Genomic DNA, 23,914 nt, shown 5'->3' on the forward strand with positions numbered 1-23,914 from the left:
GAGAGCCCATGTAAGAGTGATGCAGAGAAGCCTGATTAACAGAATCCTCCAACAATTTTACACTGTTAGGCAGCTGCAAGTCAGTGCTTACTCAGAATCACATTTGCTTTCACCTTTATGAGTCTCAAAGTCTGCATTAATATCTAACCCTTTTGGATCATATTATGGGAGTGGAGGATTGGAGTGGTAGTGATCTGTAATGCAAGGATTCCCAACCTTTTTGCTTCTCACTCAGCTCTCTTGTGTTACAGAAAATGTCATTGACTCTTTGTTTCAGTAAGCTATTAACCATATGTATTTGTTCATTTTGTTTCACTTACTCAACATGAATACTTTTGCTCATATTGAACTACTCTGTTGAGATGTCAAGGTACTTTTGGCATGCACCTATATATCATTGCCAAAGCTCATCCTGACAAAGAAGTCACATGTGCCATTGCTGAAAATCCAATTTCACCTCATTACTTTGAACTAAATACCACCAGTACTCTGTGCTCCTCAAGAGGCTGTGCTGTATTCATTGGAATATTTATTCCCAGAGCCTGCAATGTGATAATTTCCACTTGTGTTCATTCTCACTGCTGCCTTTTTCCCATAATGCCTCAGAGAATAGAGACAAATAATAGAATACTACAGCAGAGGAGACCATTTAGCCCATTGCAATAATGCTACCACCTTTTGAAGAACAATCGAGTTAGTCACTTTCCCTAGTTTTTTTTAACTGTGTTTCTAAACTTTTGTCTCTTTCAACAAGTTAACCAACTCAGTTTTCAAAATTCTATTCAATTTGTTCCTTTTGTCTCTGTCCATAATTTTGAAACTGTCACCTTTTTTAAGGTATACAAGATGCAGGCATCGCCATCTGAGCCAAAATTTATTGGCCATCCCTGGAGAAGGTAGTGATGAGCTGCTTTCTTGAACCTGTGCAGACCAGGTGGTGTAGAGACACCCAGAGCACAGTTTAGAAGGAACTTTTAGATGTTTGACAGTGAAGAAATGTCTTCACAGCTGCAAAACTGGCCCAACTGGGCCTTTTGCTGAGATATTTGTATCATCGATAGTCACAGGTGATGTGCCAGGAGACTGGAGGTTGGCTAACATGGTGCCACTGTTTAAGAAAGGTGGTAAGGACAAGCCAGGGGACTGTAGACCAGTCAGCCTGACCTCAGTGGTGGGCAAATTGTTGGAGGGAATCCTGAGGGACAGGATGTACATGTATTTGGAAAGGCAAGGACTAATTAGGGATAGTCAACATGGCTTTGTGCGGGGGAAATCATGTCTCACAAACTTGATTGGGTGTTTTGAAGAAGTAACAAAGAGGATTGATGAGGGCAGAGTGGTAGATGTGATATATATGGACTTCAGTAAGGCGTTCGACAAGGTTCCCCATGGGAGACTGATTAGTAAGGTTAGATTTCATGGAATTCGGGCAGAACTAGCCGTATGGATACATAACTGGCTCAAAGGGAGAAGACAGAGGGTAGTGGTGGAGTTTTTCAGACTGGAGGCCTGTGACCAGTGGAGTGCCACAAGGATCGGTGCTGGGTCCCCTACGTTTTGTAATTTACATAAATGATTTGGATGCGAACATAAAAGGTATAGTTAGTAAGTTTGCAGATGACACCAAAATTAGAGGTGTAGTGGACAGTGAAGAGGGTTACCTCAGATTACAACAGGATCTTGATCAGATGGGCCAATGGGCTGAGAAGTGGCAGATGGAGTTTAATTCAGATAATGCGAGGTGCTGCATTTTGGGAAAACAAACCTTAGCAGGACTTATGCACTTCATGGTAACGTCCTAGGGAGTGTTGCTGAACAAAGAGATCTTGGAGTGCAGATTCATAGCTCCTTGAAAGGTAGATAGGATAGTGAAGAAGGTGTTTGGTATGCTTTCTTTTATTGGTCACAGTATTGAGTACAGGAGTTGGGACGTCATGTTGCGGCTGTACCGGACATTGGTTAGGCCACTGTTAGAATATTGAGTGCAGTTGATCTCCTTCCTATCGGAAAGGTGTTGTGAAACTTGAAAGGTTTCTGAAAAGATTTACAAGGATGTTACCAGGGTTGGAGGATTTGAGCTATAGGGAGAGGCTGAACAGGCGAGGCTGTTGTCCCTGGAGCGCCAGAGGCTGAGGGGTGACCTTACAAAGGTTTATAAAATTATGAGAGGCATGGATAGGGTAAATAGGCAAATTCTTTTCCCTAGGGTTGGGGAGTCCAGAACTAGAGGGTATAGGTTTAGGTTGAGAGGGGAAAGATATAAAAGGGACCTATGGGGCTACTTTTTCACACTGAGGGTGGTACAACTGCAACATTTAAGAGGTATTTGGATGGGTATATGAATAGAAACGGTTTGGATGGATATGGGCTGGGTGCTGGCAGGTGGGACTAGATTAGGTTGGATATCTGGTCGGCATGGATGATTTCCATGCTGTACATCTCTATGAGTCAACAAATGATGATATTGATCACATTCAGGAAAGTGAACAGTTTGGTTAGAAACTTGAAGATAGTGACATTCCCATCCATCCACTGCCTTTTTTCTTCTTGGGGGTTTGGAATGAGGAGATTTGATGAGTTGCTACAATGTGTCTTTCAGTACTGCTATCACTTTGTGTCAGTAGTAGAAGTGGTGAATGTTTTAAAGTGATGGATGGGGTGTCAATTGAGTGAGTTGTTTAATCCTGGTTTGAGCTTCTTGCATGTTGTGGACTGCACTTACCCAGGCAAGTTTGGATTATTCCGTCACACCCTGACTTATGCCTTGTAGATGTTGGTAAACTTTGGGAAGGCATCAGACGAGTTACTTGCTGGAAAGTTTCAGTCTCTGACCTGCTCTTGTTGCCACAGTATTTATATGGCTGGTCCAGTTCAGTTTCTGGTCAGTGGTAATGCTCACTATATTGATAGGGGATTTAGTAATGGTGATGTAATTGAATACCAAGGGAATATGATTAGATTCTCACTTGAATGTTGCCATTGCCTGACACTTTACTCACCAATTATGACTTCAAATCTGCATGTTGTCCAGGTCTGAGTGCAGTTGGACAAAGACAGTTCCAGGATCTGAGGGATTGTGAGCTGTGCTGAACACTGAAATCATCAGCGAATATACCCACTTCTAATACTATGCATATAGATCAGATGAAGCAGCTGAAGATGTTTGAAGAACTGCTGCAATGATGTCCAGAGAAGATTGCCCTCTGACAACTAGAAATATCTTTGTGCTAAGTATGGCATCAATCAGTGGAGAGTTTCCCCTTTGATTCACATTAAATCTAGCTTTGCTAGGATTCCTCGATGCCACACATGGTCATATACTGTCTTGGTGTCAAGGACGGTCATTCTAACCTCATTTCTGGAATTTGGCTCATTTGTCCTTTTTCTGATGAGGTCAGGAACTGGGTGGCCCTAGTGGATCCAAACTAAGCCTCAGTGATTGAACTGGCTGAAAACTAGTATCTGTATTGCTATGGGACTTAGGTGAAGGCTGAGATGGGTCATCCATGGGGCCACCTGTGGCTGAAAATGGTTGCAAATGCCTTGTCTTTTGCACTGCTATGCTGCAATGGCCCATCATTGAGAATGCGATATTTGTAGAGCCTCCTCCTCTTGTTATTTGTTTACATGTCCACAACTGTCTGCAGAGTTGTTGTTCAATGGAATATCCCAAGCTGCAGATTCCCTTACCTATTAATAATAGCTTCACAACTCCAGCCATCACCATTATTCCTAACCTCCTTCCAACGAAATAGCAGATTTCGAATAACTACTCACCATTTTCCTCCTTTGCTTTGGTTTCAATAAATGATCCAGCATTTTCCTTCAGAAACTGATTCTGCATGCGATTTTGACCACATTTTTCAAATGTACCTCTCTGTTTATAGCAACTCCACTCACAAGCATATTCTGTGCAAAAGATTAATAGGGCTCATTCTCTCTTGTCCGCAGCTTCCAGTCACCATTTATTTTTCTGACCGTTTTTAGGTACAGCTTTGCTGTATTTCTCCTCAGAGGGATCAATTCTGGAAGATTGACCAATGACCTGCTCTTTTGTCTTCACGGCGACCTACTCTCATCCAAATGTTGCATTTGGCTACAAGCATTATTCAATAACTGGAGAAAGTTAAAAGTCTCACAACACCAGGTTATATATAGTCCAACAGGTTTGTTTGGAAGCATTAACTTTTGTCGTGATGCTCCTTCATCAGGTATCTGTGGAGCAGGACCATAAGATACAGAACTTATAGTGAAATATACAGCTTCCTTATGGATCTGCTCCACAGCTACTTGATGAAGGACCAGCACTTTAAAAGCTAGTGCTTTCAAATAAACCTGTTGTACCATAACCTGGTGTTGTGTGATTTTTAACTTTGTCCACTCCTGTTTAACACCAGCTCCTATGCATCACAGTATCTGGAGACAGTCTGTCAAAACGCCTAAGCTTGCATAATTAAAACAGATCAATTGTTTCATGCTGTTGAACAGCCTGGACATGCGAGATGTGGGGGTGGGGGTAGACAGGAGAAATGAGTGGATAGAGCAAGACAGAAATATAGCTGGAGATGTAATAAACCAAATATCACGTAGTCAGAAGATAACATTATATCATTTGTATCTAAATGGTGAAAAACATATTTAAAATATTGATGGAAATGTTGTTTCAACATTGAACTTTGCAAAGGAGTTGCTGATGTGTAAGGGAACATTGTTCGCCACGTTGCTGGTAGAATGCTGGTGATGGTTGCAGATCAGTCAGTAAAAGCTGAGCTAATCTGGAGGTGAGATTGGTGATGTTTGGAGAAGATGCAGAGTGACACCTTCAAATGATTTCACAGATCCCTGAGTTGGGTGCTATACTGAAGTAAGAGGCGATCCTGAATACTGAAATATCTCTGTCTTGCTTGATGAGACATTTTATACTTAGCCACAGCAATGAGATGGTTTAGATGATTTGTGGGTGGCACGGTGTCACAGTGGTTAGCACTGCTGCCTCACAGCGCCTGAGACCCGGGTTCAATTCCCGACTCAGGCGACTGACTGTGTGGAGTTTGCACGTTCTCCCCGTGTCTGCGTGGGTTTCCTCCGGGTGCTTCGGTTTCCTCCCACAGTCCAAAGATGTGCGGGTCAGGTGAATTGGCCATGCTAAATTGCCCGTAGTGTTAGGTATGGGGTAAATGTAGGGGTATGGGTGGGTTGCACTTCGGCGGGTCGGTGTGGACTTGTTGGGCCGAAGGGCCTGTTTCCACACTGTAAGTAATCTAATCTAAAGGTTTGACTTGAAACTTAAAAGTTAGGATCAAATAAATATTGTTATAGTTATAAGATGGTGAGTAGCTGTAATCACTGAGAGCACTTATTACTAACAAACTACAGCAGGTCCCATTTCTTAATGATGCTGTCTTGAGGGATTAAATAAACAGCTGCTAATAACAGGCAAAGCTCCAAGGCATAAATCAGCTCATTAAAGTGGTTTACACAAGACTCAAAAGGTGATGTCTCTAATATCCAAATTCTATCATTAGAATAAAAACATCAATACATCTATGCCAAACGATCTCATTCATTCATTGTATTGAACTCAAACATAGACATCATTGCAATCTAACTGAACAGTACAACTCAGTTAGCTTAATTATACTAGAAAGATACTGGATTCCTCTCCCTGCCCTTTCCAGGCCTTCGATGTTAGCAGGAGCCCACTCGAGGGAATACCAGCTGCCCTGCATCCACATTAATAGCCTGGAAAGAGGAGGTAAAATCTGGGCTTAAGTAAACCCATCTGTGCGTTTTCACTGTGTTCTGCATTGTGTGCCTCACGTGTATGGAAAGATGAAAATCCATAGCCAAGTTACACGTTGGTCAGATGTGCATCATAAAAACTACAATGGACTGTGTTAGGCGTTTGGGTGTGGAAGTTGTTTGGTCAGGCAGTCAGTCTCAGTTCTCCAACACAGCAGCCTAGCTTCCAAAATAGTTTAAGGGCCCCTTAGATCTCACTTTTCAATCCCTGCACCATCCCCATCAATGCTACCCATGCCACCTTGCATTCATCCATGCCCCCTCAGAATTCCCATGCCACCTAGATACATCCCAATTATCTTCTGTAATCATTCACCCAGTGTGCAATATGCACAGTGCCCAGGAACGGAGGAATGGGAATTATTTTAAAATGATTAGAGACATAGCAAACCTCTCATAATCTACAAAAAATCTCTGTATTTAAACGATTATTCAAATTGGAAGGGGAAGAAAATTGAAATCTTTTGAGTACTTATTAGATTTGTGAACAAACAAGAAGTGACATCAAAAAGAGATTTTGTTATTACAAGTTTGGAAAAGTTTGAATTGTTCTTCAAGTAATTATATCACTGAATTGAATCTTTCAAAACCCAGCCAAGCATTTATAACATTTATAGCAAATGTTTCCAGCTCCACTGACAGAACAGGTATCCATTTTAAAGCAGAGTGTCTCTCAACCAGTGGATGGGAGGTGTGTGCATTTTTCTGCCTTCGGAAGCAGGATTTTTTTAAACAACACCTTGTCCTCCCAGGCTGATTACATTAGAGCATAAAAACATGACAGCAGAGGACGTTTTCGATAGAAATTATGGTACATTCCCCAGCAATTACATAATGCTGGTCCAATGCCCTGTATATAACTAAAGCATAACCTCCCTATTTTGTATTCAATTCCCTTCATCCTAAAGAAGATCATTGTGTTAACTGTCCTCATTAATTTCTGTACCTACATACTAACCTTCTATGATTCATGCACTAGTACGTCCAGCTTCTTATGCATCTACAAACTCTAATCATTCACTATTTAGATAATGCTCGATCTCTATTCTTTTTGTTCTACTTTTCTGCCAAGATGGATAGTTTCATATTTTCCCCACACTCCCATTTACCAGGTCTTTTGCCATTCACTTGACCTATTTATGTTCCTTTTGTAGCCTCTTTTTATCCTCTTTACAACTTACTTTCTATGTTCTGTGAGCAAATTTAACAAATATACCTTTGGCTCCTTCATCCAAGTTATTTGTGCAAATTGGAAAACATTGAGCACTGACACTCTGTTCATTACATCTTGTCAACCAGAAAGTGACACAGTTATGCCTACTCTCTATTTGTACTTAGCTAGTTGATTTTGTATCCATGCAAATGTGTTATTCCCTACACAACAGTTGTGGTCTCCATATCTAAGGAAAGGAATACTGGCACTGGCAGCAGTCTAGAGAAGGTTCATCAGATTGATTCTAGGCATGAAGATCTTCTCATGAGAGACTTAGTTTAGGCCTGCACTCATTGAAATGTATATTTGTCTTAGGGGGTTTGATGGTTTATATGCAGAAAGGCTGTTTCTTCTTGTGAGAGGATCGAGGACTAGTGGGTATAATCTCAGAGCTAGGGGCCACTGATTTAAAACAAACATGAGAAGTATAGTGAATCTGTGTGATTCTTTAATGCAAAAGGCTATTGAAGCTGTGTTGTTTGATCTATTCAAGGCTGAGATAGATAGAGTTTTAATTAGTAAAGGAATCAAGGGTAATGGGGATAAAGCAGGAAAATGGAGTTGAGGATTATCAGAATAACCATGATCCCATTGAATGACATCGCTTACGTCTGCTTCTACATCTTATGGTCTTACAAACTACATTTTCTGCAATTACTTATGATGTAGCACCTACCAAATGCCTTGTTGAAATCCAAGTATAGTACTTCCACCAGTTCATCATTATTCACTGCACATTTTCCTTCCTCATGAACAAACTGGTAAAATATGATTTGCCTCCTCAGATACTGCCTGATTACCTTGAAGCATTGTAACCCGCCTTCGAGAGTGTCTTTAATAATAACTTCTGATGTCTTCCCTATTGGAGATGTTAAGCTAACTGGTCTATAGTTTCTTCCTTTCTGGCTGTCTCCCTTTTTGAAAGAGAAGTTACATTTGTTCCTTTTCAATCTAGTGAAACCTCCCCTACATTTAGGAAATTTTTGTAAAATTAAAATCAATGCACAATGATCTTTTTTAACCATTTCTTCTCCAACTGTGGGATGAATTCCACCAGGACCAAAGGATTTATTGACCAGCAGCTCCAACAATTTGCTCAGTACCACTTCCTTTCTGTAAGTCTCTTATATTCCTCTGCTGGAGGGAGATTTTAACGAAGAGTCTCAGTGCTGTGTTCAGGAGCACAATCCAAACTTCATTTGATGCCCCTGACAAAACAGCCTGAAAGAGGTTACCTGAGAAAACTCCAAGATAATTCCCCCACCTCTCCCCAGTAAAGTACAGGATATTATACATTCTGTATTACAATGATTATATACATGATTGATATCAGTGCTTGCCACCTCCCCTCTCACCATTATATCCCTCCCTGGACATTTGTCAGCTCCATTATACTGAATAGGTTCTGTTTGGTACCTTGTGAAACTGCGATTATTTATTTTCCCAGGATCCTACTGAAGTAATGTTTTGCATTTTCCCCCTCACAACCCTATCTGCTTTCTGGTGTCCTTTCACGAAGTTCAGTTCACATCCATCGTTGTACACCATTCAGTCCTTTGATGTTTATACCATTTGTCCTTTAATTCCCCTGCTGCTGACAGAAGGGTTTTTCCACAGCCGTTTGTCTCAATGCTTCAATGGTAATTTGTTAATTGCACTTATACTTCCAGTATACCTGTGTGGGATGCTACAATTTTGGAACAGATGTGACGTATTCAGAGAAACTGGGAGCTTGGAGTGGACTCCTTACAGGAAACAATCTGCAAGGAAGTATAGTCAAGGGAACTGGGAGTTGATTTGTCATGGATATTGGTGTACAGCTTATCCCACAAAATGGAAACACAGAATCAAGGAAGGGAAGGAAAGTGTCAGAGATAGATCAGCTGAAGGTGAGGGAAGGATCGAAATTGGAAGCAAAATTGACGATTTATTCTGGATGAGAATAGGCAGCAGCATTGACACACACATCGCTATATCAGATAATGAGTTGTGTGAGGGAGCCAAAGTGGTTGTGAAACAAGGATGATCCACATACTTCAGAAAGAGATAAGAGTAACTGGAACCCTTGCAGATACCTATTGTGATACAGTTTACTTGGGGAAAATGAATTAAAGGACAATTTGTTCAAATTTCTCCTTGAAAAAGGCTGGTGCAATTTCCCTTCCTTGTGTATGGAAGAAGATTCCCTTGAGGCATTGAATTGATTTTTTTTAATAGGTTCCACAGCTTGGATCATGCCTTCGCCTGCCTCTGGTTAGTTTTCATTACAACTGACAGCTGCAGTTGTGGTGCAATGAGCTGTAACAGGACTATATGCAATTAATGGACCAAACGGGAATACAGAGGGAAATGTGTGATAAGCTTTAAATAGAAAAAAAGTACAGGGGTATTGGGGTGAGTTAGAATTCTATATAGTGTTGCACTCTTAAACAAAGTTGATGCCTTCCCCTTCCTCATATTTATTCACTAGGACATAACACTTACAGTATTATTTCTTGGTAAAGAGACCATAAGAATTAGAAGCCATCATCATTCACACTTCATATATCTTTTTATCTGCACCTGAAGCCTGCTTTTTAGTTAGTCATTTTTTTACATTTAATTTTGTTCTTCCAAATAACATGTCTTTCCGACATTCTGAAATTTAATTGCACAGCATTTTAATTTTAACAAAATGTTCTGAAAGTCTTTATTGCAATTGACTGGCCTCTTAATTGTTCAGGCCCAGGGTAAGAGGTTACTTCAGGGCCTCTGACAATAGAGGTTCTGGTAACAGGGGTTTGATATCAGGTTGGGTGCCTGGGTCAGGAGCAGTACAGGGGTCTGCGATTTCCATTCTTGCCCCTGCTGCTAAGAACCACTACAGATGTCAGCCATGGCTGAGTTGCTAGCACTCTCAACTTTGAGATAAAAGCTTGTCGTTTCAGGTTCGATTCTCACTCTATTTGGTACTGAGGGAAAGCTGCACTACTGGAAATACCATCTTTCAATCAGCATTCATTGGAGGCCCTACATTCTTGCTCAGGTGGATGAATGTAAAAAAAACTGGATGGTGCTATTTTTAAGAAGGACAAGGGAGTTATCTTTGACATTTGAACAATATTTATTCCTCAATCAAGATCACTTGAAAAGAATGATCTGGTCATATTGATATTGCAGTTTGTAGGAACATTCTGTGTGTGAATTGGCCTCCGTCCTTTCCATGCTACAATAGTGGTTGCATTTGAAAAGAGCTTCATGGACTGGGAAGGCTTTGGAATGGCCTGAGTCCCTTTCAATAATAACATAACAACACCTCAATAAATCACAAAACAATCACTAACTTATTATTAAGCTGGGCTCCAAAATCTTATAGTCCCCATTCTACACCTTCACCAGCTTGCACAAACTGCATGATGTTACTGGTTTAGCTCTTTGCAAATGTCATGCTATATTTAGCAATCGCCAGCTGACTCATACATTTCGAAGGCTCCTTGCATAGAATCTGAAGTCAAAGCATGCACTGTTTTGATGAGCATGACATATCAAGATACTCTGAAACACCATGTGGCTGGTGTCCCTGTGAGCATTGAAGAGTTCTGTTTTATTAGCTTATTCCTTTCTGGCCTTTATGGAGCAGATTCACAGAATCACAGTTATTATGGTGCTGAAAAAGGCCATTCAGTCCATCATGTCTACATTGGTTTACCTGGAATTAATCCCAGTTCTTCCAACTCCTCCAAGGCTGGTGCCATGTGCATTCTGGTTAGTCACAATTCTACAGACTGCTCCTTCTTGGAATTCCCCATTATCAGAACAGATCTTTGTGAAAAGAATGATATGGAAATCCATTAATGTTGGGCTTTTAAAAAAAAGCTCTAAAATTAATCTGCCTGTGGTGTGGCCTGAAGTGTTGTGACTAGTGTTTTGGAGGCTGTGTTTGAAATGTATTCTTATCCTAAAATTGTAGAATGCCTACAGCACAGAAGGATGCCATTTGACCCATTTGTCCATGCACACTCTCAGCAAGAGCAACTCATTTGTCTCCACCCCCCCCTCGCCACACACACACACACACACACCTCAAACCTTGCTGTTCGCCATACTCCCCACATTTTGAAATAAATCTTCGGATAATTATCCAATTCTCGTTTGAAGGCCTTCATTATTTTTCGAAACAGAAGTTTACAAAGAATATCAGAAAATTAATTTTTAAATGCCTGATTTACAAAATACATTTTTGTGGGTAATAGGAGCAACCTCTGGGGTGATGTGTACATTTTCATGGATTGTTGAAGTACGTTTTTCTTACAGTGACCCACTTTCTCCCAATATCCCTGCTCTGGTGGGAGGAGCTGGAACATTGTGTCTGCGTTGCTGAAGCTAATTTTTTGGACATTGTACTGGCAACCTGAGTAAAGCCAGCTAACAAAGCAGAATCTGTGCTTGAACCTGAGAGTTCTTGGTGAGATTTGCCTTTCAAAAATAATATGATTCCCTGAAGGTTTTGTTCCACATGTTTGGTTCCACGTTCTTGTCTGATTCATTCTGATGTGAAATTGACTTGCCTACCCAGGCAGCAAAGCAACTAGACTTGTTAACAAAGGAGGTTGAATGGAGTAGCACAGCTGCAAGTCTTGAGTCACACATTCAATTACTGGAGGGTCTGTTTAGGTTGATGTGGGAAGCTCAATGTGGAGAAAAATGTGAGATTTTCACAAAAGTAGTGATTTGTAGCTGTTGCATTTGCAAGCTACTGTTATGCTCATAGCTGACACTATTAATCAGAAATCAGAAACTGTAAGACTGGTAATCATAACTTACTTAGTGGGAAAGATACTTATCACAAATGATTGGCATTCTAGACAGTCTTCATATGTATGGGGATAATCAGAAATGTTAGTGTAGCTTATTCTGGAGAAAGCTAGATACCAAAACCATTGATGTAAACATTCTTTTAAAAATTATTTTAACATTTCTTTAAAAATTCTTTAAGTTCATTGGAACAAATTTCGTTGTTAGTACAACTATAGTAAGAGTTTGATGGAACAGTCCATTTTCCGCAATTATGCTGGCACCATCCCCCACCTTTTCTTGCATTATATTGATGACTGTACAGGCGCTACCTCATGCTCCCACGAGGAGATTGAACATTTCATCAACTTCAATAACACCTTTTACCCCGACCTTAAGTTCACCTGGACCATCTTGGATACCTACCTTCCCTTCCTGGACCTCTCCAATCCATCTCCAGCAACTGACTCAACATGGACATCTACTTCAAACATACCAACTCCCACAGCTACCTGGACTACACCACCTCCCACCCACTCCTCCTGTAAAGATGCGATCACTTACTGCCAATTCCACCGCCTCCGCCATATCTGCTGGCAGGAGGAGCAATTCCACTCCAGGACATCCCAGATGGCCTACTATTTCAAGGACCATAATTTTCCCTCCCGCATGATCAACAATGCCCTCAACACAACTCCTCCATTTCCCACACCTCTGTCCTTGAACTCCGCACCTCCAATCACAACAAGGATCGAAACCCACTGGTCTTCACCTTCCACCCCACTAATCTCCAGATATAGCGCATTATTCTCTGCCATTTCTGCCATCCCTATCTGTGTTCCGCACAGACTATTCCCTCCATGATTCTCTTGTTAGGATCATTCACCCAAAAACCAACCATCCACACCGCCATCTTCCCTTGCCACTGCAAGAGGTGTAAAACCTGCACCCACACTTGCCCCCTCACCTGCAACCAAGGCCCAAAGGATCTTTTCACATCCAGCAGAGATTTTCCCGCACATCCATCCACCTCATCTACTGTGCCTGTTGCTCTCAATATGGTCTCCTCTACATTGAGGAGATAGGACGCCAACTTGTGAAGCATTTCAGGGAACATCTCTGGGGCGCATGCACCAAACAACCCCAGCACCCTATGGTCGAACACTTCAACTCCACTTCCCACTCCACCAAAGACATGCAAGTCCTGGGCCACTTCCACAGCCATGTCCAAGCCACCCTATGACTGGAGGAAGAATGCCTCATTGTCCGGCTTGGGACCCATCAACCATATGGCATCAACATTGACTTCATCAGTTTCCAAATCTGCCCTCCCCCAATCTCATCCCAGATCCAACTGTACAACTCAGCACTACCCTCCCAACCGAACTATCACAGTCACTCCCCATCACTGCTCCATGGCTGAACACCAACCAACCCCACCACCCTGTTGCTGAACACCAACCAATCTCACCACCCCGTGGCTGAACACCAACCAACCCCACTGCCCTGTGACTGAAAATTTCACCTCCCCCTCACACTCTGCCGAGGACATGCAGGTCCTAGGCCTCCTTCAATGCCATTCCCTCACCACCCGACGCTTGGAGGAAGAACGCCTCATGTTCTGCCTCGGGACCCTCCAAACTCATGGCATCAATGTGGACTTCACCAGTTTCCTCATTTCCCCTTCCCCCACCTTACCACAGTTCCAATCTTCCAGCTCAACACTGCCATCATGACCTGTCCCACCTGTCAATCTTCCTTCCCACCTATCCGCTCCACCCTCCTCTCTGACCTAGCACCTTTACCCCCACCTCCACCAACCTATTGCGCTCTCAGCTCCTTCTCCCCAGCCCCACCCCCTCCTCCCATTTATCTCTTCACCCCCAAGGTTTTGGCTTCATTCCCGATAAAGGGCTCTGGCCCGAAACGTCTATTTTCCTGCTCTTTGGATGCTGCCTGGCCTGCTGTGCTTTTCCAGCAATACACTCTCAACTCTCTTCTCCAGCATCTGCAGACCTCACTGGCCCCCACCTTGATCTGCCTATTCATCTTCCCAGCAACCTTCCCCCAGCCCCACCCTACTCTCTACTTATCTTTCAGCCCCAGTCCCTGATAAAAGGCTTATGCCCGAAACATCAACTCTCTCCTGTTCCTCGGATGCTGCCTGACCTGCTGAGCTTTTCCAGCACCACACTTTTCGACTAGTACTGCTATAGTGTCAACCTTAAAAAGCTGATGTTGGACCTTTGCATCATATGGCATCTTACATTTGCAGTAGAAGTATGGAGGGTGCCATGTTTTCTGTCTGCCACCTACTGACCAATATCGAACAAGCAATGAAAGTACACCCACAACATGAATGCAGTGCCTAATGTATCATACACCCACATGAGTGCAGCACCTAATGTATTATAAAACCGAGGTTCTATTATGAATAAATGGCCATTTTTAAAATTCCAAACAAAATAGAGAATTTCCCTAGGGCCTACAGATCACACTTGAATTCCCACTAAATTTAGTTATACCTTATGCATCCTTGCTTGCTGAGTGTTTACCCGAATAAAGTTTTACATTTGCTTCTTTTCTTTCTCCTTCCTACTTTATTCTTCATTGCTCAGCAGAGCTGAGGCTAGGTTGTTTGACAATTTCTGAACTTGCGCTCCTTTTCACTTAGGAGCAGAAACTGGTGGAAGACGCCACTCGTGAGGTGAAGAAGGTTCGTAAAGCTCGAACCCGACGACCAGAGTGGGATGTGATGGGACGCGATAAAGAGTTTCGAGCTGATCACAGGTTTTCTCCATCACCCTATCACGTAGCATCTTCTGAAGGTTCAGTGTCACCTGATACCAGGTACAACTCTTCCAACATAATAGCAGGAGCTCTCTGTTGCCTTTTTCGTTTGTTCATGGGGTGTGGAAGTCACTGGCTAGGTCACTGTTTATTGACCATCTTTAATTCCCTTTGAGTAGGTACTAGTGAGCTTTGTGAACCTTGGGGTGTAGGTGCACAATGCCTTTATGAAAGAACTTCCAAGAATTTGATCCAGCAACACTAAAGAAACAATGATAATAGTTCCAATCTGGATAGTGTGTGGCATGAAGGGGAAATGTCAAGTGGTGGTCTTCCTAAGCATCTGTGTGGTAGAGGTCATGCTTTGGTCAGTTACTGGACCATGGATTAGCTTGGATATCATTCTGCAGCAGATGGTATTCACCACCCCCTTCCCCCCCCCCCCAAAAAAAAAGGTTTATTCAAAGTATTACAGTATCTCAGCCTGATACTTAAGGAAGTGTTTGAGATCAGTTCACTACCCATGCGAGTTTGGTGCCGTCAGCAAATTTGATCATATATTATTAGACTTTTGAAGTCGGCCATTTATATAAATTAGATACATCAGTGGTCCCAGCAGTTGGTTTTGTGTATGCAGCCAGCCTTCAGAATTCTTTCCTCTATAACACTTCAGTGATGTTTCCTACTCTTCTGCCAGGCTTTTCTTCTTTGTCCTCCTTTGCCATGATCTCCAGCAACTTCTGAGTATAACTCACAGTCTCTGTTTGAAGTTCAAACATATTTTTGAAGTTGAGATACACCAAGTTGAGATTGCCACAGTCTGTTTGAGTTGTCAGTTCTTTGAAGATGTTGAGGAGTGGACTCTGCCCCACGATATCACCACTAAGCTGATGTAATATAAAAATTTGGAAAGTTTTCTAGTATCTGCACTAAGGTGTAGGAATTGGGTGAATATTCTTTTATTTGGAAAAGAAATGTGTCTACATCAGGACTATGGACTACAGCTATGTAGCACAGTTACTGCTGGCAGAACTGGATGTATCAGACAAAAATGAATTTTATTCCTTGACTCATTCAAGATAATTAATGCGATATCCTCAAAAGCCTTTTTAGGAGTAATGGAAAACATTTAATATTATCTAATAATTATTTAATATTATTTAATATTTTGAATTTAATAGCTTGAGGAATGCACATAGTGTACCCATCACTGAAAAGAAGAGCAAACTAAGGAAAATTATGGGCAGAATCTCTGTTGTATGCTCTTGATGATGTAGCCTGTCTTTAAGAGAAGCAAAATGCTGTACTGTGTGATTGACAAGCAACACTGCTAACCCTCCAAGCTGCCTGTGGCCTCTTCGCAGTGAATCAGAGATCAGTGTGTGAGCTGCTGGGTCTTTGCTATAACAATACGGATAAAAGTGACTGTGACAAAATCACATGGATTTCATTGCGACCAACAAGGATCAAGTCCTGCATCGATAAAACTCAGCAATTCAGTTGTTTTATTCCCCCACAATTCTCAAGAACATAGCATTTTCTTGTACTTGTATTCTCTACAGGTCTTATGTATCTGATGTTGGAGAGCTTTCGTATCCTGCTAGCCCCAATCATCCAGTTCAACAGTCAGCCACCTCCGTTTCCTATGTAGTACCTGATAACAAAGAGGTCTTGTCAGCTGTAACCCAGGCACAGGATCGTGCATACAGACTACCTGCCACAAATGTTCGGCAAGGCTCACTCACCAGACCACAGCAGCCCCATCTAACACAGCCTACTGAAGCTACACTGAATGGACCAAGACCCCAGCTCGTTAAAGACTACAGGTAAACAAGATTGTGCTGAATATTGAATATTGGATTATAGGGATTAATACAAGGGAAATGTGATTTACTAAGCACTAGAAAGGAAAGATTATACTTTTGACTGTCGCGTTTGCTTGATGTTTTATTAATGAGAATTTCACATTGAATGGGGATGATAGTTTATAGTATTTACCAAGCCAGAGGAGATACCGAGAAGAATTAACCTATAGTTTCCCAACTACAAGGTTCTGCTCCAGTCTAGTTAAACATGGACACATTCCATCGTAAATATATTTGGATCAATTAAAGATGGCCTATACTTGTAAAAATGTCTGCCAGTGCCTTTTGTGTTGTGCCTAGACTTAGGGCATCAAGTTGTAAATCTCAAACTGAACAATCTCTTTATTCTGCAATATTCAAGGCAGGAAGCACAGACTTGTTCAATTATAAGCCAGAATAGTGTTTCCTCTTGAATCTACATTTAAAAAAGTGGTCTACTGCACCCTCAGTCCTCCTCACCTTCCTATAAATACATTGATACATATTTTCTCTTGATGGACACAGATGCCCACCCGATAGACTTTGATTGCCCATTGGATTTTCCATACCAACTGCCACCACATTCACTATCTGATCACTAGTAGTACCATCCTTAGTACACTGATCACAGCTACTTGGTAACCTGAGTTGTTTGCTCTTCCCTGAGATTCTAGTACCTTAAATAATCATGGTTCACTACTGAGCTGCCTATTACTCTATGCATTGCTGGCTCCATGAAAATGAGACCAAAGACCAAAATTATGGTGCCTTGGAGCTTACTATTTAAACACAGGTTTTGATCTCTGCACTCTGCCAATCTCATAAATGGGTGTGCCTGAATTTCTACACCCAGATTTCTTCAGTTCATATTCGCATATATGTAGATTAATCCCAATAGTTGCTTTCGTATTATGTTCCTCAATTCTTTCTCTTATCAGAATTGTCCCCTGAACTGATTTATGTTTTCTGTTTCTGGATCCTTCTCTGCTAATATATTAATTTTTGAAAGTAAGGTCCTTGTAAATTACTAAGGGCACAATGTTGGCTTTTCTAAAAAAAAGTCTCTCTAAAAAATTTGAAGTCTTTTATCATTAATCTAACATTGTTTAGGCACCAGAGCCTAAAGCAAACGAAAATGGTCCCCAGAGCCTGTATAAATACAGCATCAAATCTAGTGGTGAGGAAGGGCAATTCCAGTTTCAGAATTTTATGTTTCCTTGTATTCCTATTTAATGATATAATATGAATATCAATCTCTGACTGTGTTGCTGCAAGTAACTTTATTGAGATCATGTCCTGTGCAGAAGTGATTACCTTTTAACTTTGAGCGCAACTGAAGATGTCATCATGTTTATATATTACTTTGTTCTTTAAGTGGAGACTTTATCATCCAAGAACCAGTTAAAAAAAAAACAGTCTCAGCTCTCAATTACTCACTTGCTTTGAATTTCTTAGCCCAGCAACTTATGATACCAGAGATGAATTTCCCTACAAATCTCTAAATGGCTTCCTGAACCCTCTTCTCCTTGGCAATGTGGAGCATAACAGACTTACCAGTCTGGGTAGAATTGTTAATTAGCTATCTTTAATCCTAGGTCTCTTTCATATTAGAAGTAAATGGACATAATCAGCAAACTGTTTACGATCTGATACCTGTAACATATTTCTCTGACTTTAGGAGATTTAGGGACGACTGGTTGTGTACTATTGCATTAATCTCCAGGTATAATATCATGCACATTCTTAGCAAAACAATCCAAGCTTTAAAACTCAAACTGTGCAGAGTTATTTGGCACATGCAGAGCAAGTCATATGATCCTTCCATTCACCTTAAATTTAAAGCTACAGTCTGAAAATAGGATAATTTTTATCAACTTCATAATTATAACTGGGTGCTTTTGTTTGAGTAAATCACATATTTGTAATAATTATTTAAAATGAATTGGACCATTTTGTTTGAAATATCAAAATTCAAAGTGTAATTTGCTTTGTTTCTGAGTCATGTTGAAGTAACAGTTACAAAAATTGAAATCTTGTTGGTAACTTCTTCATTTAGAGTCATTTGGCTAAATGTTCTTAATTTACTTATGGTTCCTCAACTGTGATCATAAGACCTGCAATTGTATTCCTCAATCATAGTAAATAAAACATAAGTTAAACTTCAGTTGACAAACAGTAAAATACCCTTTCCATTTAGAGTCATAGTCATAGAGATGTACAGCAAGGAAACAGACCCTTTGGTCCAACTCGTCCATGCTGACCAGATATCCCAACCCAATCTAGACCCACCTGCCAGCACCTGGCCCATATCCCTCCAAACCCTTCCTATTCATATACCCATCCAGATGCCTGTTAAATGCTGCAATTGTACCAGCCTCCACCACTTCCTCTGGCAGCTCATTCCATACATGTATCATCCTCTGAATGAAAAAGTTGCCCCTTAGGTCTCTTTTATATCTTTCCCCTCTCACCCTAAACCTATGCCCTCTAGCTCTGAACTCCTCCACCCTAGGGAAAAGACTTTGTCTATTTATCCTATCTGTGCCCCTCATGATTTTATAAACCTCTATAAGGTCACCCCTTAGCCTCCAACGGTCCAAGGAAAACAGCCTGAGCCTATTCAACCTCTGCCTGTAGCTCAAGTCCTCCAACTCTGGCAACATCCTTGTAAATCTTTTCTGAACCCTTTCAAGTTTCACAACATCTTTCCGATAGGAAGGAGACCAGAATTGCACGCAATATTTCAACAGTGGCCTAACCAATGTCCTGTTCAGCCACAACATGACCTCCCAACTCCTGTACTCAATACTCTGACCAATAAAGGAAAGCATACCAAATGCCGCCTTCACTGTTCTATCTACCTATGAGTCCACTTTCAAGAAGCTATGAACCTACACTCCAAGGTCTCTTTGTTCAGCAACACTCCCTGGGACCTTACCATTAAGTGTATAAACCCTGCTAAGATTTGCTTTCCCAAAATGCAGCACTTCACATTTATCTAAATTAAACTCCATCTGCCACTTGTCAGCCTATTGGCCAATCAGATCAAGATCCTGTTGTAATCTGAGGTAACCACCTTCGCTGTCCACTACACCTCCAATTTTGGTGTTATCTGCAAACTTACGAACTATACCTCTTATGCTCACATCCAAATCATTTCTATAAATGATGAAAAGTAGTGGATCCAGCATTGATCCTTGTGCCATTCTACTGGTCACAGGCCTCCAGTATGAAAAACAACCCTCCAACACCACTTTCTGTCTTCTGTCTTTGAGCCAGTTCTGTATCCAAATGACTAGTTCTCCCTGTATTCCATGAGACCTAACCTTGCTGATCAGTCTCCCATGGGGAACCTTGTTGAACGCCTTACTACTATTTTACCTCCATATAGATCACACCTACTACTCTGCCCTCATCAGTCCTCTTTATTACTTCTTCAAAACACTCAATCAAGTTTGTGAGACATGATTTCCCATGCATAAAGCATTTTGACTATCCCTAATCAGACCTTGCCTTTCCAAATACATGTACATCCTGTCCCTCAGGATTCCCTCCAACAACTTGCCCACCAGTGATGTCAAGCTCACTGGTCTATAGTTCCCTGGCTTGTCCTTACCACCCTTCTTAAACAGTAGCACCATGTTTGCAAACGTCCAGTATTATGGCACCTCACCTGTGACTATCGATGATCCAAATATCTCAGCAAGAGGCCCAGCAATCACTTCCCAGCTTTCACTTCATTGTAATTTTCTCAGTTTATTTCACTTTCTCTATGATATTTTGCTGTCAAGTAAGTGTTGACTAATACTTTTACTGTTTGGTTTTACAGTGCACAGCCAGTGCAGTTGGCAGAGTACTATACACCACCTGCTCCTGCTCCTCCTCCACCACCCCCTCCCCTCATCCCATCAGCACAAACAGCATTTGACAGTCCAATTTCTGCACCTCCACCTCTTGCAGTCAGTTCAGTGGCAGCCGTGGGCCGCACGTATACCCCTTCCCCTCCCCCGCCTGCACCTCCATTGTCTTATACACCACCCCCTCCTGGCCCACCTGCTGCACCCCCTCCTCCTCCACCTGGTCCACCCCTTCTAGCCCCATCTCCATTGCACTCTGCTTCACCACCCACTGCAATTGAAATAAAGAAAGCCCAAGCAACTCTAATGCCAATTAGTGATGCTCGAAGTGACTTGCTAGCTGCAATTCGAAGAGGTGAGTGGTATTTCATTTCAGATAAGTTAAGTTATGGTGGGCAAAGTTGATTATTGGTCAAAAATCGTGTATATATTTCTCTCACAGGTCATGGCTATTGTATAAGCCATACATCGTTTAGTATTTTAACACAGCTAGATAGTTATTTTTTAAAAAACACCGCTCAATGTAACTGTTAACTTTGACATTCTTGGCTTTGCTTTATTTCTGTTTCAATTTTAATGTTTTAGCTTAGGTTGTGAATTTGGGCTAAATTACCAAAGAAGGCACCGTGGCATTATTCAATCTAACAGTTCAGTCCTTCTATGTCAGCACAGATGTATGTCCTTCTTAACCTTGAGGGCCTGTGAGAAATTGATTTTATTTGAACTGTTGGACAGTTCACCTGGCCAATTTGACCAGTTGGGTTTGAAAGCACTTTGTCCACATCAGAAGCATATTTCTGGTTGGAGTTAAAGATGAACACCTTCAAACCAGTCTGCAACAGGAGAAAAAGATGCCTGGTTCATTTCATATGGAATAGATACTTATTGATCAAACCTTTGGTTTGCTTATATTGAATTTGACTCAGGCTGTCATCTGATTTGGAAGACCATGAATTCAGATATGTGGTCGTGTAATCTTGTTTTATTAACAGATTATAACAGTTTGTCAATTTTTAGGAACAGACTCAACAGGTTTGTTTCATTTTGTTTCATTTGACTGCTTTTCTTACTATATCAGTCAAGCTCTTTGTGTTGAAGGGCTTAGAAAAAGGCAACATTACGTTTGAGCTCATTTATATTATCTTATAAAGACCTTGTTAAGCATTTTATTTTGCAATTCTCTTGCAAATGTTATGTCAACAGTTTCCCCAATTTTTTTTCCTAATTTCTTTTTATTTTTAACTTCTTCTTTACTAATTGAACCCTTCACCTTAGTGAATAATCTGCCTGAATGAAAATCTCAAGGGGCACTTTGTTAGGGTTATTTTCCTAACAAAACAAACCTACCTTCTTTAACATTTCCTCATAATTCAAATTCAGTATCATTTTCACTCCTTTTTTATAATTAGCAATCGTTATTAAGTTTATACTTTTAAAAAAATTAATGTACTTCTTGTGCATTTAAATTTGCTGAATTTAAAATTGTGGACTGAAGCCTTGTAATCAGAACGAATTATGTGTTGCAGGAATTCAGCTTCGAAAAGTACAAGAACAACGAGAGCAAGAAGCAAAAAAGGAGCCCGTTGGGAATGATGTGGCAACCATTCTGTCCCGTCGGATTGCAGTGGAATACAGCGAATCTGATGATGACTCAGAACTGGATGAGAATGAGTGGTCTGATTAACAAGTTGATTCAGTAATATTCTATGGAATGACCCTGCCAACAAGTTTTACTTTGTTTGTTTCTGATGAAGTGGAATGGTTGGTAATTGCAGTTACATTTACATGTCTTCAGTTAATACATCAGGTTAACTACGCTCAAGCAAAGTGCACATAAAAATACGTAAAATAAATCATTGTTGTTCATCAGCTTGCCTCTGGTGTAAGATGGTACATGTTTTTTTATGAGCATGGCTTTGGTTCTTTTCCATGATTTAGACTAAGCTGTTGTGAACTGGTCATAAAATTATGTATTTCTAATGATGTACACATTCAATCATATTTGATATATTTGAAACAAATGTCTACATGTTGCTGAAAAGGGAAATTTATATTGCTGAAGCTTTTCCTCATGCCTCTCTGTTCAGCAATATACAAGTTCTGTATTACCAAGTGAAATGTCTATATCTAATAACTGGCTGATGTCAGGGTTCAGGAATTTTGGTTGACCTAAAATCTATGGAACATCAAAAACGTGAATTTGATCCTGCATTTCAGCCTTCAGTTGTCAATATTCTGTCTTTTCCTCAAAAAGTAAATTTATAACATAAATGTGAAAGGGATTTTTTTTGTACTTCATTATAAAGAATACTTGGTAAATGTTAGAGATTCTAATCTATATATCAGTATTCCTTGATCCTAATGGTATTATTTGATGTTCTACATTCTGAGAATGCTATTATTTGTGTTATAGATCAACAACATTACAGACACTGACAATCTACTGATAATTTTGTTTCACACTTTGCTGTGTGAATATGCGTACCTAATGCTGTTCACCTCATTTTAAGTAGTCCAGTCAGTGAGGTCAGATAATCAATACAAATTACTCGAGTTTTGCTCTAATTTGCTGCCTTGCAGTGGCAGGAAGATATTTACATGTGTTGCTGCATAATACCAGTTCTAGTAAATGTTTGAAGAGTACCAAAATGCATGCATTATAGGACCAAGATCCCAGATAATGATCTAAGAATCAACCACTAAATTTGACGCATTAATAATATTAGTATAAGAGAGTCCGATGGTCAGGCCTATCAAAATAGTATCTCTTTCATAGCTCAATGTTTGGGATTGTTAAACAACAGCCACTTTTTAAAATCTTTATACTGTTCACACCCAGCTACTTAGTTGGATTCACATGGCGTGTTTTAAAATAATGTTCTGGATATACATTTTTGGTATTGCTTAATATTGTGTGTACCTCTATTAGGTTGCGTACTTTTCATTTCTTTTCAAGGCCAAACAACTCAAAGTTTGTCATGCATTTATTTTGATAATTGTTTCAATCTAATGAGTTTACACTTTATATTTTGCTTATCTTTTGATGCCCAAAGCAGGTTGCAGGTCCGTAGCTGGATTCTGACCAGAATACAGTTTACTTTTAGTGACACCATTTGTTTATATTCTTGCTGGTCTATCATTATTCTGTTTGCTTTATTAATGGCCAACCCTCATTGACTGAGTATCTGAAATACACGGTAAGGAAATGGAGGAAGCAAATTGCTGGCAACATGCTGATAATGATAATAATGCTTTTTTTTGTAAATAACTGGGATTGATTCCAGGAATGAGAAAATGGATAAGGAGGACTGTATTGCATTTTAATGAAATGGGAATCATACGATCACTAAGGAAAGAAGTTGTTAAATAAGATTAAAGGAGGGCAGGGCTAGATTCCATTTTAAACCAATTCGAGTTCATTTCAGTAAAAGGCAAATTGGAAATGAATAATCCAAAGAATAATAACTTTTCAGAAACAGCCAGTTCAATAGGAAAACCAAAAAGGCAGAATTTCTCATTAAGGCATAGGCACATGAATGCTAAAAATATGTGTAATACGTTGATGAACCAGAAAAGATTGTAGCAATGGAGAACATCAGTATAACAAAGGCATAATTTATTCCAGAAGATGTAAA

General features: G+C 40.5%; 1 protein-coding gene across 1 annotated transcript in view; it reads left to right on the plus strand.

The window, feature by feature from the left end:
- LOC132820150 (actin-binding protein WASF3-like) overlaps positions 1-21,986 on the plus strand; it is a 47,235-nt gene extending 25,249 nt beyond the window's left edge. Inside the window, exons 6-9 of the mRNA XM_060832098.1 lie at positions 14,463-14,638; positions 16,141-16,404; positions 20,252-20,634; positions 21,806-21,986. Of these exons, the coding sequence (XP_060688081.1) occupies positions 14,463-14,638; positions 16,141-16,404; positions 20,252-20,634; positions 21,806-21,963 (981 nt within the window). The 3' untranslated portion in view covers positions 21,964-21,986. The remainder of the gene's footprint in view (positions 1-14,462; positions 14,639-16,140; positions 16,405-20,251; positions 20,635-21,805) is intronic.
- The last annotated feature ends 1,928 nt before the right edge of the window (positions 21,987-23,914 follow it).

The sequence above is a fragment of the Hemiscyllium ocellatum genome, chromosome 11 (genome assembly GCF_020745735.1).
Source record: "Hemiscyllium ocellatum isolate sHemOce1 chromosome 11, sHemOce1.pat.X.cur, whole genome shotgun sequence".
Lineage (NCBI taxonomy): Eukaryota > Metazoa > Chordata > Chondrichthyes > Orectolobiformes > Hemiscylliidae > Hemiscyllium > Hemiscyllium ocellatum.